Consider the following 19,056-nt stretch of genomic DNA (forward strand, 5'->3'; position numbering starts at 1 on the left):
AGACTGTTTGAGAACAGACAAATTTAAAAAATGAACTCTCAGTTCTAATCTTCCAGAACATGTAATGTGGCAAGGAACAAGGACACAAAAATAAGCTGTTTCACATACTAACTGTAATTGAACTGTTTGTAAGATGAAAAACATATTCAGATAGTTTAAACCAAAATTTAAAGTACGACTGTAGATAATTTCCAAAAGCATGTGATATACATACTGCAACAGTGCAGTAACAGCAAGGCAAGTTTGATTCTGAGATTAAAAAAAAAAAAACAGAGGTCAGCTTTCTACCTTTTTACTGTGTCAGCTTTAAAAACTTTACTATTTGGCAAGCTCTGCTGACTTTGACACTACATAGAGAGAAGTTATGCCTCTGCTTCTTCCAAAGTATTTTGTTTCCAGAGAAAAAAAGTGGGGAGAATGATCCTCATTTCTTGCCAGAAGAGACCAGTATTATATAGAAATACAGCTTTTATGCAAACTGTACCATCAGCTCTTCCATTTTCTCTGCAGCTGTACACATTTTGATTCCTAAAACTGCACATAAAAAAAATAGAACAGTGGGGCTTTTTTGACATTAAGTTTTGAAGTGATTTTAGAAATTCCAATAATCATGTTGTAAGGCCTGCAAGCTAAATGCATTTTACAATACAGGAATTATGAACCAACAAATTCTGGACTATATACCATCCTCTTTAAGCAGCTTGTCCTCTTAGTAAATTTTGTCTATTTTTCATTCACTCCGTCTATTTATCTCTAAAATTTACAATAAACATATTCATTGATTTCCTGAAACAGACAGAAGTACAGCCATTGTTGAAGAAATTTCAAGCTCATGCAAAAAAAAAAAAAAAAATCACACCTGACATGATTCCAACTATATAAATCAGAACCCAAACCCGTTCTCTTTCTCTAACTTACTTGTTTTCCAAACACTTGGCTGAAAGCTAAGAACATGAGTATTCAGCTTTTCAGATATTATTATAATCTTAGTAATGCTATTTTATTCTAAAACGATGCTTTGCAATTTTAAAAAAAGCCTTTAACAACATTAAAAAGTAATACATTGCGGAATTTGATGCTTAAACAGATTTAAATTTGAAGCATTAACCTAATGAATATCCTAGAGCATTTCTAAGAACTTCACTGAGCTGCCATAATTTCTGTCAGCATATGTAGTACCAAATGACTAGTAAAATACCTGAATTGAAACTATTCCAGTCTAGCAGTTTGTATGATCTTGTGTTACCCATAATTCCGACAAAGGCTGAGTTCAAAACAGCAAATTAGTAGATCAGTTATAGGAGCAGAATAGTGAAAAAAAACTACCAACAAGAACACAATTGACAACACCACTCCACAGGAACTGGAAAGACACAGACAGCAGAGTTAATAAGAGGCTGAAATAGAAAGGGAAAAAAGGAGCATGCTATAGCAATCTAGCACTAGGCGTGATCAAAGTGTACAGCATACAGCAATTATTGTGTAATCACTATGTTCTCAAACAACCTCTTTTATTGTTCTTTCCTCTTCTATATTTTCCTGCATATTCACTTGCCAGCTTATACGACTCCTTTAATACTTTATAAACTTGATTCAAATGCTTAGTATGACCATCACTGCATAAGATTTTTTTCTTACTACTTCACCTTCCCCTCCATCGCCATGTCCCTTTATTCTCCTTTTTTAGTTTTCATTGTTTTGAAATACAATGAGTTAGAAGTATCATGCACCTTACATTCACTTGTCAGGAGCAATCTATAAATCCCACAAAAAAAATGCAAAATGTCACTTAATTGTGCAAATATGCATCTCTACTTCTATTATTTCTCATCCTGCTTTCACTCAGTAGGTAAAAAATAAGAGTACATAATGGAAGATATCATTTTGGAAAACTCCTGAGCATAAACATTTTTTTTTTCCATTTTGTCTTAAATTTATCACATAGCAAATTTCATGTAAGTGATCTGTATCACGTGTCAAAAATACAGAAGTCTATGACAACTTTGTGGCAAAAAAGGACACCTAAATTATATGTTGACATTTATCTTAATTTTCTCTACATTTTTATAAATAACATCTTAAAAACAGGAAAAAAAGAACAGTGGTATGTACTCAGATGCTTTAAAAAAAAAACCGTGACGTAGTTTTCTTGAATACAAATTAAGTCCGTGATTTTACTTTATATTGTCAGTTTACTGCAGTAACAATCTACCTGCTTCAAGAATTCTTGACTTAGAGCAATAAAGTGAAAATAGGAAATAAAAATAAAAGATTTTTTTTTTTTTAAGATGCATTTGCACGAATTTTGTTTTATTACTCCTGGCCAGTGCATGCAAAACCACTATAGGTGCTATTTTTGTCTCTCATCTGTCTGCATTTTAAACGCACTTGTTAACTCCAGCTTTTTAAATAGCATCTCTGCTTGTTTCAGTGAATATAACAGAGTCAGCAGCCACTTAATTCTGATTTCAGAACTAGGACATGCAAAATACACTTTCTATTATTGGAGTTCCCTTGTAAATAATAAATTAAAATATTAAAGGACTGTTATGTATATGTTTTTAAGTAAGAAGAGAAACAACACTGTAAAGGTGTTATCACCTGAGGTTAAAAAAAAAACACATATTGAGCTAAACTGTTGCAATTAGTCCTTAAGATTTGCAAGGAGCTGAAAGTTAGAAAACATTTCAAGCATTTGATTTGATTTTCATTTGAATGGACAACTGTTTAAATATTTGGAAGTAGACAAAAATTAATTAAACCCTCAACAATTCAGAGACAATTCTTGGTAAAGTTACTGGATTCAAAGTACTTTATAATTTCATTAACTTGCTGAGAGATTTCTCACTGAAGACATACCCTCTGAATGACTATAATTGTTCATGCTTAAATTATTGCTTTTAATATACACTGTTAGAAGAGATCTGCATCTATAATAATACTGGTATTCTATAGAGTTTCAAATATTATAAGTATTGCAATTGGACTTGGGCAAGATTTGTGTCAACATACCAGGATTGTGAATGCGATCCAAGAGCTTCACAGAACGTGCACTGACAACACCACCAACATGGACAAGGAAGCCTGGTGGAAAGGCCGTCAAGGTAAAAAATGGAAATTCCTGTTGTGAGTAAAAAAAATAAAACAAAACATATCAAATGACTGCTTATCAACCACTGCTGGATGCCAATAAACATGCAGTGAACTGGTAATTCCCCTGGAATACAAGCAAAGCAGTTACATTGGGCCAAACATACCTTCAGGCTTACTAAGCACTGTGTTACCATTCATCTTCTTATACCAATAGTATAGTAAAAGTCGAGATTCTAAAAATGTAAAAATACTTTTCCCCCATAGATCTGCATCCCAAAATAGTATTAATTAATGATCAAAACTTTATGTATTTGTGTTATTGGTCAACTTTTGGGAGGCAGCAGAGCACCGTAATTTTACTCTTATTAGCTAATAAAAAATAAAGGAATATTTTCCTCCAAATTCTAGGGTTTATTTTTACATCTGAATGCAGTTTGATCCTGAAGCACAGTGTAAAGCTAATTGTACTTTTGCAAGAATGATGAATGTCTCATAAATATAGCATAGAATAAAGCGTAAGTCTTTGAAGTACAACTAGGTTCTTAAAAAAAAAAATCAATTCCACTTTCATTTACATAGATTGGTTTTACCAATTCATAAATAAAATGAAGAATTAAGTTTTGGCAATTGTTTGAGAACATTTATACAAGAGGCCAGGTAAGAAGTAACAGTTTTTCATGACATACATGACAGAAAATAAATCTTTCATACTCAGGGGAGATGAATCCCCAAATTGGAATATTTTCTAAAGAGATACTCTAAGGAATATGTATTATACATATTATAGCATATGTATGGGGGAAAGGCGACAGATTAATATTCAGCAATTCTAAGCGCAGAGGCAAAAAAAAGTAAAAGAAAAATCGTGCAATCATGGTTTGTGTAATCATGATGAATGGTTAAATGGTAAAAATAAACAGTGCCACTGTATATGAGAAAAAGTACAGGATAGATTCCCTTCTCACATACTTGAAGCACTTGCAACAGTATAGTGCAACTGAGCTGCTACCTAAATAGTGTACATGCTGCAGATTAAATGATCACGGTTCTTCCAGCAATACATGGCATGAAAAATCCTCTTAAGCTAAAGCCCAATGTTGATTTGAAAATGAAAACTTCAGGATTATTACTACCCATACAAAGGTTATTTAAACTCTTACAATTCTTAAAAGATCCTACAAACTCCTATTTCTCTGGATTTTCAATTATTTTACAGAGTTTCAAAACTGAGGCAAACTTTGTAAACAGTAGTAACAGTAGTGTCAACAATCATAAGCAAATAAAAAAATACTGCATGCGCATTTTATGAAGCAATTAAAAAGTCGGAATATTTCACCACAGGACTCTGCAAAGCTGCTTGGGTAATTTGTCTTCAGGAGCATCAATGGATCTCTAAAGAGGGCTAGAGAAAAGATTCCACCAGATGGTTGCACCAAAGCACAAAGCGCTGTGAAGGTCACGAGAGTAGCCAGAAAACCCTGACTACAACATAATCTATACTCCTTTTCTGTACTGTTTTCATGCCAATAAGAGGAAAAATTCCAGTACAGCAACACTTTGTCAGAACTGTTTCATTTTTGCTTGCTACATCAACTGTTCAGCGATTCACAAGTACAGCAATATTTTTTTTGTTTAATTCTATGGCACCTATTCTGCATAATTTAAATATATTGTAGATTTGTTTTGTCCCATGAATATAGTTATCCTGCATTTGTAACATTAAGAATTACCAGCTAGCTTTCCCGGAACTACAGAAATCATTTTTAAAATTTTAATGCGTGCCATTTATATGAAGTTCCATTCTATACTACATTTATGTTTTATACATACATATATTGATACTTACATCACACTTAAAGTGAACGTTTTTACTTCACACTCTAAAATACAAACCATTGCTTTTATAGAGATTCAGAAGCTACTTTAAATTTGTGATTTAGTTTCATAAGGCTTTATACTGCAAGTATTTTTAACGCATTGAGAGTTCCAGTTTGCCTGATTTTTGACTTTACAAACTAGGAATTTAAAATAATAACATGGCTTTGTCTCAATCAATACAGTCAGGTATATCAATAACAGGAAGTCTATGTTATGATATATGTTAAAATTAGAACTGTATCTGATCAGTTAATTTCAGCCACAAACAGATCTACATAACCGAATCATGACCAATTCCAACATACATGTATTCTTACTCCATTAATGTGTCTCAATCCTTCTGACACAGAATGCTGTCACTTAGTATGACAGCCCTTTTTTTTCTCCCCCAAGCTTAAGGGTTTTGGTTTTATCATCATCAGGTATTACTCAAATACAAGATTCAGCCTCAACTACATGTGTTACTCTGTAATACTTCAACATTTTAAAGCTATACTCATTGCATGGAAAACAGACTCCCTAAGAAACAGTTGCAGTACTTGCATATTACAAATTTCCTCTATTCCTACCCTTTGCAAGGGACTACCTTTAAAACATGGTGGCACAAACACAGCATCTTCCTGTGTGTGAGAAGGCAACCTGACTTTGATTTTCCAATCTACAACTGAAGACAGTCAATCATGTTATCAATACTAATTGGTAAATTAGAAGTTGGACGCAATGATCCTTGTAGGTCTGTTCCAGCTCAGGACATGATTCTAATTTGCTGTGTCACTTCAGTTACTGACTGCAAAGACTCTGAAAGATGTCACTGATTTCATCCTTGCTACTACACAGAGATCTTATAGCCTGATAAAGTTTGGAGAAAGTTTGTTAAGGCTACAATAAAGTTAATGCAATGTTTAATACAGTGTTTTAAAATGCTTGTGTGTATGCATACATGTATTGCTAGTATTCTAGCTGCATTTTACATACATTACACGCAAAATAATGAAAAAGCACATGGAACAAGGCTACACAGACACATCTTTTGGTGTTAGTGCCACAGAAGCAGATAGCAGATTTCCTTCCAGCCATTCACTCATTCCCAACACTGTACCACTCCCTCAGATAGTGCTAGTAATGCTGATATTTTCATAGAGCTTTTGCAGCTGAGCCACAGTATATGGATCTGATCCATATTCAAATACTGTTAATTTCCTGCTTTAATTATTCTTATTCTATGTAAATAAATGTGCCTGCTCATGAAGTCCCCAAATGATCTTATACTTTGTATTTCAACTGAACTGAGGGGATGGCCTAGATAGTAGTAACAAGCTGCTGGAAAGAAAAGTTGCTCAAGTCAGCATTGCAGCCAGCAGAATGACACAGAGAACTGCATTCTAGCAACAGTTATCTAGCAGTGCTCTTGACAAATGAAGATCAGTGGATCTCCATTTTGTAAAGGTAGCAGTAAAGATCTCTCAAGCACTTGCAGAATGCAAATATGGAGGAGTAACAGCATTTGTCCAAGTTGAAGTCAACCGAGATACAAATGACAATCAAGAGCAGCACTTGATCGTTTCCATGAAAACATAGGTAAATTTTTGCCTGCTGACAGAGATACAGCATATATGTTTCCAGATAAAAGTACACATATAAAAGTACACAGATAACTGTGCTATATTTACACCTGCTATCAAAAGGCATCCTGTGAATTGTTAAAAATACATTATTATAAAATATAACATGTATATGAGTTTTCCATGGCTGATGGATTTTCCCAGAAGAAACAATAACAATAAGATTACTCTTCTAGCAAAATCTGTTCTGGTTTGCAGGTAGGATTATTTAAGTGACAGACTAAAAACACATTGATTAAAAAAACTGAGAAGATATCCAGTTAAATGAATTGTTTCTAATGGTTAGCATTGCCATATACCCAAATAATTATAACTAAGATTCAAAAGAATTTAACTATATATCTAATACATGTGTAAAGATAACACACACATCGATGTTAGACTTCATCTTACATGCTACCTTAACTAATCCAGACAGGTAACTAGAATGAAATCTATTTGTAATAATGAAACAGACAAAAAAAACCTCTTATGAATGCCAAAGACATGGAGCTAAATGTCTCTCTCCATCATTGTTATTAATTCTAGTTGAATATCCGAAAGAGTTAACTGTAGCAAAACCAATTTCAACCCGAAATTTTCAGAAAGACAACAGGAACACATTTTTTTATATCAATTAAGAGTCTGCATGCTTTGCTACATCATGATTATCTTATCATTAAGAAAAAATTCAACATATTTCGATTCAAATTTACAGTATTTTTTCCACTAGTTAATGTATAGGTCACAAAATTCACAAATCATTCAAATTCTAAAGACATGTTATCTGTCTTTATTTTATGTTATTAATTACTTTTAGAAAGTCTTCTAAAGAAATAACAGATAAGCCATGAAATATCTATAATGCTAGCTGAAAAAGGTAAAGTAAAAAGGTCTTATTAAAGCTTTTTTTTTTTTCTTTAAAACATTAAAAGCAGAGCCATGGATTCGTATTTAAGGAGAAATTATAACTGAAGCGTATCAGCATGCAAAATATAAAATTAAACCGAAAAATACCAATTTGATAAATGCTTAAAACAAAAAAAAAAAAGAAAAAAATCCCGCATAAACAAAATTCCAAAGAAATCTGCAGAAATGTCACAAAGAAGAAAATCAAAAGATTCCAAGTTATTATTCAGAGATCTTCAATACAAAAAAAAAAAAAAAAAGGAAAAAGCCTACAGTAAGAGTCACACAATGTTTTGGAACATACCCGCCTTCTACAGAACCTATGAGGCGATCCTCCCTTAGCAATGGACAACACAAAAAATGAGAAGAAAATCATCCTCTTAACTCAAAATAATAACTATTCACTTCTGCTTTACAGATGTAGCTGATATTGTTTTCAACAAAGGTACAGAAGTTTTACATAAGTAGCTCAGATAATTAAAAAAGTTAAAACAGATTTTTTCTCCTTGGACAGAAGATTCGCATTTATTCCTCCAAGATACCTCACTAATAACACAACAGTTTGATAAGAGCAGTATAAAAATAGAAGTATCAATGACTTTTTTTAAATTAAAAAAATTAAAACCACACTTTTTATACTGCTGTGTATTCAATAATACACTGACAGCATAGTAACACATGGCATTTTTAGCCCTACAGAAGTTCTTCCAAAGCCTGTAAACATACAAAGACCTTTTATTGTTTGGGAAATGAATTTAGGTTAACATCTTATAAAGGCTACATGCATACCATTTCATGCAGCAGAAACAATGCTAGACTATGCACCAACTTTCTTTTTTCCCCAAACCAAAGAAGTGTTCTTAGTTATAAATGTTGTTCACCTTGTTTAAAACTATTTCAATGTTTGAGTTTGGCTTCTATAAAAATTTAACTAAATACATGACAATAAAGTATTTAACTGACCCATGCATCAGTGATTTACTAAATATTAGTAACATTTGCTGTAAGTTTCTTGTAATACCAACAATAATTGTGTAATTACTGTTGTAATTGTATAATTGCTAATATACACAAATTATGTTTATTAGCCCCACTCTTAATGTTTCAGTAATATATTAGAATTCAGGTGTTTTGTTTGGATTAAAAAGGCTATTAAACATTCAACATCTACACTAAGTTTTCAGACATAAAAAGTATGCATATTTTTTAAACAGAAAGAGGAAACATGTAACTGCAAGCTAAATTTTCAGGTTAATAGATTAGAAATTTAAGTATAAAATGCCTTACCCTTTGTTCCAGAGCTGACTGAGTCTGCTGTCTTAAAAGAGTTTTAAATGGCCCCCCTTCTTTTCCAGCACTCCCACTGCCCATTCCTGAAGAGTACCAGTACAAATGACATTCAAAAGAAACATTCAAGAAAACATATATTATCATTTGTAATGAAACTTTGATTTAAAATTATATAAAAGTCATTAAAACAGACAAATTATCCCCTTAAATTTTCAGGGGAAAAAAAACACTGAGTATCACAGTTAAAGTGTTTGGGTGAAAGTGGTAGGGTGAGGGGGTGGTTGGGAATTTCCTTTGTTTGGTTGTTTTTAAGTGACTAGCAGCATCTTTAAGCATTACAGATTTGGATAATAAACATCCTGATATAAGACCTTTTCCTCACGTCCTGAATTTAAAAGGCTTTTAAATAGGAAGTAGATCTTAGAAGACCTGGGCTTTGAAAAAGCTTTTTTTTTTTTTTTCCCCTTCCCTCAACTGTCACTACTGACAGTTGTAGTGGTAATTTTAATAAATATCTACCCACCTTCTGTGCTTTTCACAGGAAGCTTCCACATAATCAGAGTTTCAATCTTTATATAAAAGGGTTGCACTCACCACAAATTCCACACTGTCAAACAATTCCTCTCTGCTAGATTTCTATATAGTAAGGCACGTGTATTTTCATCATCAGTTTAAAAAAAAATCTGCCTTTCCAATAGCTTCAGAAAAACTAAATCACCTTTCCTAACCACTGGGAGGAGACGCTACACAGTATTAGCAGTAGCTATATATTGCATGAGTGGGACTTAAAAGAAAATTGCAAAGGCAATGCAAATCCTTTGAACTGAAATATAAACTCTGAAAAACACAGTAACTGTTTTAACAGTTATACAATGGAATATTCACTCATCTGATTTACTCAGACAGCTAAGGAATAATGCTTACCACTTAAAACTGCCACATTTATTTGATTACTACGCTTTCACACACATAACCTGCAGATTATTTGTAAATGAAAACAAGTAAATTCTAGTTTTGCATAAAAGGATAATACTCTATTTCTTTTCTTTTTTTTTTTTTTTTTCATATATTTCACTCCAGGAGTTTGTCTGAAGAGCTGTGAAATTTATCAGATATGCAAACATCTTTGCTACCAAAGGATGTGTAATCAAGGAACTGTACTCTTAATTGAGCATGGCAAGATGCAGGTTATATGTATGACTGTGTTATTTGCTCTACAAAGCAACCACAGAAGTAAAAATTAAGCACCTACCAAGATTGTGTTTTTCCTAAATTAAACACAATATTGGTGAATCAGATTTTCTTGGTAATACTTCACGCCTAAAAATATGTTATTGTTGGTATTTACTGCCTCTAAAACTATCAGAGCTAACTGGAGCCAATAAAAATAAGCACCTAACTTTTGGAAATCACTAAGGATAAAGAAAAAAAAAAGTTTCAGGAGCAAGATGAAATAAAAACACACTACAGTGCAAACAGTTAAGTGATTTTATGTTACAATAATTCTAACTAATTAAACACAATTCCTTGCTAGTTTCCTTTTTCTTCTCATTAAGGAACTAATAAACATGAATGAGATTGTACAAATACACCGAAGTGTAGTCACTTGTTTTAATCAAACACAGGAAGATCTGGAAATAATATTGAACTTCATATATGTTAACTTTATTCCTAACATTTTCAAAAATGACTAGACTATCATTGCCATGTAATTGTGTGTGTATATACACACCCACACACACTTACACACACCATAATTTCCGAAGAATAAATATTTTTAGCTGTTCTTGGATAAGGAAACAAAAAGGATTAGTATCTGTATAGTCCCATTAAACAAGATTTTTATTGTTGTTGTTTTTTGTCCTTTTTTTTTTTTTTTTTAATTATTTGCCATTGATTTTAAGTGTCATTGTCAGGGACTATACAATATTAAATACAGACAAACAGTACAAATACTGGACATGAAAAACAAAAATACAAACTAATCAAAATAGCTTCTACAGAAAGAAAAGGCAATAATATCAACTATTTAATTTAAATCTATGAAAATAATACATGCCAGTGGAATGGAAAAAAGGGCAGTGCAAATAAAAAAATCTGTACGGACTTTGCTTAAAACGCATTAAAATAGCAGAGTTGCCAGCCAGATAGCCAGACTTCAAAAAAATATATGAATGAATTAATGAGCATGTGCGTGTGCCATGCAAAATAGAGGAACAACAAACTGAAGGGAACGGGAGGGGGGTGGGGGGAGAAATTATTTTAGTTCAATTACCAAAGGAAATTGAGAGGGGAGATGAGAAAGTTCTTCAGCATGAACTATGTGTGTTTCAATTCCTGTAATATAAGGACTTCTGAAGCTGTTGCAAGCTTCTAAAGCGGAGGTGAGAGATGGTATGAATAGTCATGTAGCCAGCAGTTTTCAGAGGCTAACAAAAACATAGGGTTATAGAATGCTGTGTGTTAAGTGTCCCTACGTCAAATAGCAACAACAAATTCTTAAAAGTTTGTTTAAAAGGCCATAATAGATTGATCCTACCAGAAGCAGCCAGAAGCAGCTCTTCAGTGAAAGAAACACTTTTCCTCAGAACAACTGGGCTGACATGGCTAGAGTGTAGAGGGTTAAGGCTAGACCCCGAGAGGAGGAGACAGGACTTTTTAAGATGTGGGGAATCACATGAGAGTGTAGGGGAGCTGGGAAACAGGAAAATCCTAGGTCCCTGTGGGGAAGGTGCTGTGGAGGAAAGTAATAGAGACAAAAAGATGTAGATTCAGAAGATGACTAAAGAAACAGAAAAAATCAAAATGAAGCAATTTTTTTGTTCTCCAAATGAACCCACACTAAATTATTTCTCAACATACATAGAAATGGAATGACAGTACAGCTACACAATGTGAATGAGAAGCATGTTATCAAAAATCATGAATCAATTAATTTCACTTTGAAATTATTTAGTTTTATTAAAAAGCCATGATAATCTAAAATTTGTTTTAGATTTTATACAGAATTTAAGTAGTATGGAATTAAGGCTAAATAACAGTCTTCTCACACAATCTGATTACTTCCGTTATTTTGGTGTAAAAAGTTCTTGGGAGTCTTAAATCTCATAGAATAGTACAGTCTCACAAAGAAAAGGAGTTCCTACCTTCTTGATTTCCTCCTAACATATACTACATCAAAATGTATTACCTTACTGAAATACGCAATGTTGTTTGTCTGCCTGATATTTCTGTTAGCTTGTAGCGGCATAAAATAGGCCACTACTCACTGAGGAAATCAAGCTTCACACCAAAACAAGCCTTCTCAGAACAGAAAAAGTTCCCCTTGTATTTAGAGCAAACACAGGCCAGAATGGATAATGCAATGTTTTCCAGAAGACATTAGGGTAATATTCTCCTGACTTGGAGCTAACGAAAACTAGATGCTTACGCATATCCAAGTTTTGATCTCTTCCATTTAGTTATTCATATTGTGAAATTGTGGTATCCGCACTCTTTTTCGAGATTAGTCTCCATCTGAAGCATGTGAACGTATGAGCTACCTGACTGAGTAATAAAGAGACTGTAGCATACTGCAGAAAAAAATAATCAGGAAGTACTTCATTTTTCATATCAGCCAATCTCAGTAACTGCTGTCTCAAATTTGATGTTTTACGTGTCACGTTAATAAAAATGGCTATTTTAATACTAATATTACTAACTTTCACACTGAAAAGCACTTACAGCCTTTAGAAATGACAATGGATGCTGAAACACACACTGAATTGTTAAAAGCATCATACTGAATTTAGTATGTTATGGAAACATCTTTCGCACATCATATTTTAGGTAAAACAAGTTACAAAAAATATTGTTCTTTCAAGCTAATAAGATTCAAAATTTAGTACATAGATAGATTATTTTTAAATGTAATGAGCAAATCCTCTTAAGACAAGTTTCAGCAGCAGAATTAAAAGCTGCTAAAAAAAACAGTGCTAGCAAGCAAAAGTACACCTACTGTTAGCTTTAATACTACAAGGATTGGTAGAAAATAAGTCTGCCTTTTCTACATACTTCAAAATCCCTACAAATAAGAGGTATCAATTACACAATCTGTTTTAGTTCTGAATGAACTGACTGAAGGTAAGACTATCCACTCACATAACATTACCAGTAATGATGTAATGTTGCAGCTTCAAAAATTTGACAAATTCACACGCAGTAAATTGCTGCCTTAATAAATTCAGAATGGTTACAACTGCAGAGATGAGTATTGACACTGTATTTAAATCCTTTATATGACACAGTCCTTACCGTGAAAATCTGTTCAAAAAACATACTTTCAAATACTCCATAAAACAAACATGAATTTGTAGTTCTCCTAGATAAATATCCTTTATACAAGTGACCATCATAGGTTTTCCACAAAAGTTATTTACACAAAAGGACCAAAAAAGAAAGTGCTGGTGGTGTGGGGCTGTTTTTCTGTTTGTTTAGTTTGTTCCGTTTTGTTGTGGTTTTTTTTGTTTGTTTTTTTTTCCTTTTTGTTGTTCTTATTTCTTATTTGGTTTCAGGTTTTGTTTTATTTTAAACAGAACAGAGGTAATAGAACAAGGAAAGACAGCTTTCCAACAGGGAACATTTTTCAACAGAAATCTGGAGAATAAACTAGGTAAAATATTTAATATAAATGCTACATTCAAATGCCGTTAATTTATCTGCTTGGAAAAACTCTCACAAGGTGCTTGGAAGGAGTGCTATGAAGTAAGCTGAACCAACTATTTTAATATGCTTAAAAGCTGTCATGATTAGATGGAGACAAGAATGCTTTGAGCTTCAAATACCACAATTTAAAACACTACTTCAAAGACAACCAAACTTTTATAAAGAAATCTAGAAACTATTTAGCCCTACAGTGGCAAAAACTCAAGTCACGTAACAGAGAACAAGCAGAATGCAATTCTTTGAGCTATGCTGACATTATTACTGACACGACTCTAACCACAGACTAAAAAAATTAAGAAGGGAAGAAGGAAATATTGAAGAAATTTTGTTAGACCAATGGAGAAAGAAAAATGCTTTTAGAAGATGGGTAGAGTATAATTTAGGTTACTTTCAAAAATTATACTGTGTATGTAAAGCCGTTTCCGTATACCAGAGAGATTAAACAGGCAGTAGCTGCACAATTTCTATTATGGCATTTGCAAGGAGTAAAAAGTCAGAGATAAGCATACAACAATACACTTAAAGTACAATACATTGTGCTTGAAAATTAAACAGTTTTAGTAAGAACAGTCTGCCTCTTACTGTATTACGGTGAGAAATGTACTCCCATGATCTGATATGAAATGGAGGAAATCAGAAAAAGGCAGTTGCTTAGGACTCCCTTAATGCTCTGTGGTATTTTATTTTGGCTTGAATACAGTTGTGCTAGAAGCGTCACTTTAATGACATTTTAATGACATTTCCATATTAGTGGAAACCTAATGTGGGATTTAAATTCTCACCCTACAGAAACTCTTTTCAAGCATGAGATGCGCTATCTGAAGTTTTCAATTTCTACATCATTTTGATAGATAACTTAAATGCCAAAAAGCAAAAAGGGGTTGAATGAAAATATAAAAAGAGAAACACAAATTAAAAGTGGGTGGAAGCGCCTTACCAGTTTTGGGTGTCAAACTCAAATCTGTGTCAGAAGAAGAGGACTGTCGACTGTAGGACTTGGAAGGTGAAAAGGAATAGGTTTGGTTTTTCAGAGGGGTGGAGGGTCCTGATGAATGAGTATTGGGATTGGGATCTTCATTGAAGGGAATCCTGCCAGAAGAAGGTGGAAACACATTCAGTAATCCTGTGCCAAAGGACCTGGCTGACAGCAGCATGATCCAAACACCAGGATAGGGTTGGGGCAGGGCCAGCAGCTATTCCTTAGGTGCGAGACTGGGGATGAGGCCAAAGGCAAACGCTGTTTACCCATTCAGCATTCTACAGATAGATGCTGATACTCTACAATGAAACAATTAAGCCGAATGAAAGGCATGAGATGGGACTAAAGAAAAAAAGATTATATATACGCAAAAGAAAAAATTGAAAACAGTTTGTGGCTTAAAAATCTGGTCAAATGCACAATGCTTTGAGTTAGTTTAATAAAGAAAAAGTGATTTCAAATTATATTTGTGTTTATACATAGTCATACATTTATGTATATACACACATATGCTTTTTAAGAAAAAAAATAAAATGTTTCCTTATCCTATAGCATCATCAACATGCCACAGCTAAAAACAGAGCAAAGAGGAGAATCTTTATGGGAACAGCTATATTAACAGTTCACTTACGTACAGATTGACTTACCTGCTCTCCAAAACTGTGTCTTCCACAAATGGCACATACCCTTCTTATAACCATTTTAAAACCCACATACTGTATGTGAATTATGCTTGAAAGCAATTATTAACTTCAATTGAAATATATTTCCCCCAACAACTGTAACACAGCAAATGTTACTCAGATGCATCAAATTAGTTTTACTTAATTTCTTATGAAGTAAACCCATTAAAGAGAAATGAAGAGTGTGGCTTTGTGGAAGAGACTGATGCACTTTCAAGAAACTACTTCCTTTGTTTCAGCAGCTGCACAGAATAGATCTTCACTGACAACAGTAGGCGTCTCCATGAGAAAATGAGGGAGAAAAGATGGGTGGTACCTGCCTACACTGCCTGCCTGCCTGCACTTTGCGACCACTGTGCCTGTGGCCTGTCTCTCCCCAGCTCTTGAGTCTGAGCAGTCTCGTACCAGTGTAGATGAGAGTGGGAACAGACACAGAGAAGTTCTGAGTAAGTCGTGAGCCAGTAGCAGTGTGAATTGGACTGTTGTGAGTCGAGCGGCATCCATGGCTTGGCGGATGAACCAGCGGAGACCTGAGAGAATTTGCAGCCAGGGTGGAAGAAAAGAAAACAATACATACAAACAGGTTGCAAAGTTATGTTATAAATGATTTAAAGGGAGGTTTAGCTAGAGGAGATCTTTTACTTTAAGCAGACTAAGAATTTTAATTCCTAGCATGCAAGAGTCCAGATGAAATAGAGAGAAAGGAATAGCTTAAGCACTAGCTTGTGAATGTAAAAAGATTCTTTGGCAACAGTGCATCAAGTTAGTAAAGCCAATATTAAGAAGTATTAGTCGACTTTGCTGCCTTTGAGAAGCATTATCGCTTTTTGGACTGAGGGACAATCATTCTGTCTACATCCACTACCAAGCTGCTAAACATAGATTATTTGGGGGATGAAATTTTCACATTTCACTTCAGAGTGACTTATGAATGCCTTTTAAGTTGGTGGTTACCAGGTCCAGTTTGTTGGTTTTTTTTTCCGTTTGTTTGTTTTTAATCACTACTGTTATTTTATGTTCCATCATATCCAGAAGCCTTTTCGATAGCAAAGTTTTAAAATTAAGACAAGTTAAACAAGCTACAATTTGAAATAGAAAACCATAATTTTGAGAAGTCAGAGCACACTGCTGCCTACACTACAAAAATGCCTGATTACTATTGTAACAACACAACAGCAAGTTAATGAAGATGGTGGGGAATATTACAGAAATAATATGCTTTTGATGCTCATTTTTCCTTCCAGAAATTGGATGGCTCTATCAAATAGAAAATAGGTAATTTATCCAAACAGCAATTTAGAGACTGCAAGTATTTATCTATTAATTTCTGTGCACATTGAAAATCTGCACGCAACCTGTGTTTGGTGCTGCAGTAGGTAAAAGAGATCAAGAAACACTATTTCTCATCATAAACAGCATTCTCTGCAACTACACTTTAGCCCTGCTTGTAACAAGCCAAACATCAACAGTAGGAAGCAAAGCACACAAAAAAAAGATGACACTGTTTCAGGGTCACTTTCTAAATCATTTACTGAACTGTATGAACTCAAAGCTAAATTTATCTTTTCTTATATACTCAGCACAGCCACTCAAACCTGACTGTACTCGTATCAGAGTATCTTATATCAGAGTATCTTATGCATACCATAAGAAGCCCTCACATTTGTTGTACAAACACAGTCAATGCAGAATTACTTGTTAGGAAATTGGTGGATCCCAGCCCAAGGATATGAAATACTTTTGCTAGCAACAGAAATACAAAAGAGTCATTAAGGTTTGCCACTCCAGCTTCTAAAGAAATAATGCAAGTAATCCAACGTAAAACATTTTGAAATTGTGGAATACAAACTGAGTTACAGACAAAAAAGGACAAAAGAAACAAATTCCTTGGAAAAAGGGGGGGGGGAGGGAGACAGGTGGAAATCACACTGGTTATATAAAACTGAGTGAGTATGAAAAGAGAGATGAAACTTGTTCCCCTAAGAACTATTAATTCATACTTACTCCTTCATTTCTTTGGATGGGGAGTTACATGCAGGTAAAAATGCTGATGTGTTACTTAATTTATCCAACGTGCAGGCTGTTCCTATGGCTCGTACTACCAGTCCAGATTCCCCCTCCAAATCAAAACATTGTAAATAACCAACAACAGCATTTCCTCTCATTTCAAGCACTTTCAAGCCAATCTTCCTTTGCAGTTCACCTACAAAACAGAAGGTAAAGAGCTGATCACAGTGACCTTTTCCTATTAGGTTAGGTTAGTTAGGTCCTGCCTAACTAACCTGATTTCCTTTTATGATAAGATCACCCATATGGTGGACCAAGGGAAACCAGCTGATATGATTTTTTTGGACTTCAGCAAGGCTTTTGACACGGTTTCCCATAGGATCCTACTGGACAAAATGTCCACCATACAGCTAAATAAAAACATCATACGATGGGTGAGCAATTGGCTAACGGGCAGGGCCCAAAGGGTTATGGTAAATGGGGCTGCGTCAGGCTGGCGGGCGGTCACCAGTGGGGTCCCTCAAGGCTCCATTTTAGGGCCGGTACTTTTCAATATTTTTATAAACGATCTGGATGTAGGAATAGAAGGTATTTTGAGCAAGTTTGCTGATGACACCAAACTTGGAGGAGTTGTGTACTCGGATGAGGGTGGAAAGGCCTTGCAGAGGGATCTGGATAGGTTGGAGAGCTGGGCGATCGCCAACCGCATGAAGTTCAATAAGAGCAAGTGCCGGGTCCTGCACCTGGGACGGGGAAACCCTGGCTGCACGTACAGACTGGGCGATGAGACGCTGGAGAGCAGCCTAGAAGAGAGGGATCTGGGGGTCGTGGTAGACAGCAAGTTGAATATGAGCCAGCAGTGTGCCCTGGCAGCCAGGAGGGCCAACCGTGTCCTGGGGTGCATCAAGCACGGCATCGCTAGTAGGTCGAGGGAGGTGATTGTCCCGCTCTACTCTGCGCTGGTGAGGCCTCACCTCGAGTACTGTGTGCAGTTCTGGGCACCACAGTATAAAAAGGACATGAAACTGTTGGAGAGTGTCCAGAGGAGGGCTACAAAGATGGTGAAAGGCCTGGAGGGGAAGACGTACGAGGAACGGTTGAGGGCACTGGGCCTGTTCAGCCTGGAGAAGAGAGGGCACTGGGCCTGTTCAGCCTGGAGAAGAGGAGGCTGAGGGGAGACCTCATCGCAGTCTACAACTTCCTCGTAAGGGGGTGTCGAGAGGCAGGAGACCTTTTCTCCATTAACACCAGTGACAGGACCCGCGGGAACGGGGTTAAGCTGAGGCAGGGGAAATTTAAGGCTTGACATCAGGAGGGGGTTCTTCACAGAGAGGGTGGTTGCACGCTGGAACAGGCTCCCCAGGGAAGTGGTCACTGCACCGAGCCTGTCTGAATTTAAGAAGAGATTGGACTGTGCACTTAGTCACATGGTCTGAACTTTTGGGTAGACCTGTGCGGTGTCAAGAGTTGGACTTGATGATCCTTAAGGGTCCCTTCCAACTCAGGATATTCTATGATTCTATTCTCTTTTGTGGGCATTGTCCTCATCTGCAATTCCAAAAGCAGAGAACAAAACAGGCAATAGATTCAAATTTATTTATGCCAAGTAGCTGGTGACAGCCTCCGCTTCCTGGCCTGGAACATAGCATGAAGTTTCATTAGTTATATAGCTTTCTCTGTCCCCCAAATCTATGACAACTTTAACCATAGCATATTATTTCATAGATGTTTCTATTTTTATTTATTTTCAAATTTTCTTTAGCTATTTCCTTTTATACTTATTTAGGGAGATAAAAAGATGGTCAAGACGTGTGCTTGAACACAAAAGTTTCTAAATACTCCTTCATACAGTTCAGACCAAAGCAACATTTTTGAAATCCATGAGAAAAGGCTTTTTTTTTTTTTAATAAGT

The 19,056-nt window shown here is 35.1% G+C and overlaps 1 protein-coding gene across 24 annotated transcripts in view; it reads right to left on the reverse strand.

The window, feature by feature from the left end:
• Nucleotides 1-19,056, reverse strand: part of C2CD5 (C2 calcium dependent domain containing 5) — a 69,303-nt gene that overhangs the window by 40,321 nt on the left and 9,926 nt on the right. For 6 of the 24 annotated variants that reach the window (XM_038186031.2, XM_038185949.2, XM_038186077.2 and 3 more), the window contains exons 6-11: nucleotides 17,142-17,340; nucleotides 14,413-14,564; nucleotides 11,311-11,505; nucleotides 8,769-8,854; nucleotides 3,013-3,121; nucleotides 1,199-1,264 (exon numbers count right to left, since the gene is read on the reverse strand). In XM_038186031.2, the coding sequence (XP_038041959.1) occupies nucleotides 1,199-1,264; nucleotides 3,013-3,121; nucleotides 8,769-8,854; nucleotides 11,311-11,505; nucleotides 14,413-14,564; nucleotides 17,142-17,340 (807 nt within the window). Of the gene's footprint in view, nucleotides 1-1,198; nucleotides 1,265-3,012; nucleotides 3,122-8,768; nucleotides 8,855-11,310; nucleotides 11,506-14,412; nucleotides 14,565-15,542; nucleotides 15,668-17,141; nucleotides 17,341-19,056 lie in introns of those variants that run through there. The other 18 variants (XM_027449989.3, XM_027449988.3, XM_038186415.2 and 15 more) reach the window with 7 other exon arrangements.

This window comes from Anas platyrhynchos, chromosome 1 (genome assembly GCF_047663525.1).
Source record: "Anas platyrhynchos isolate ZD024472 breed Pekin duck chromosome 1, IASCAAS_PekinDuck_T2T, whole genome shotgun sequence".
NCBI classification, from domain to species: Eukaryota; Metazoa; Chordata; class Aves; order Anseriformes; family Anatidae; genus Anas; species Anas platyrhynchos.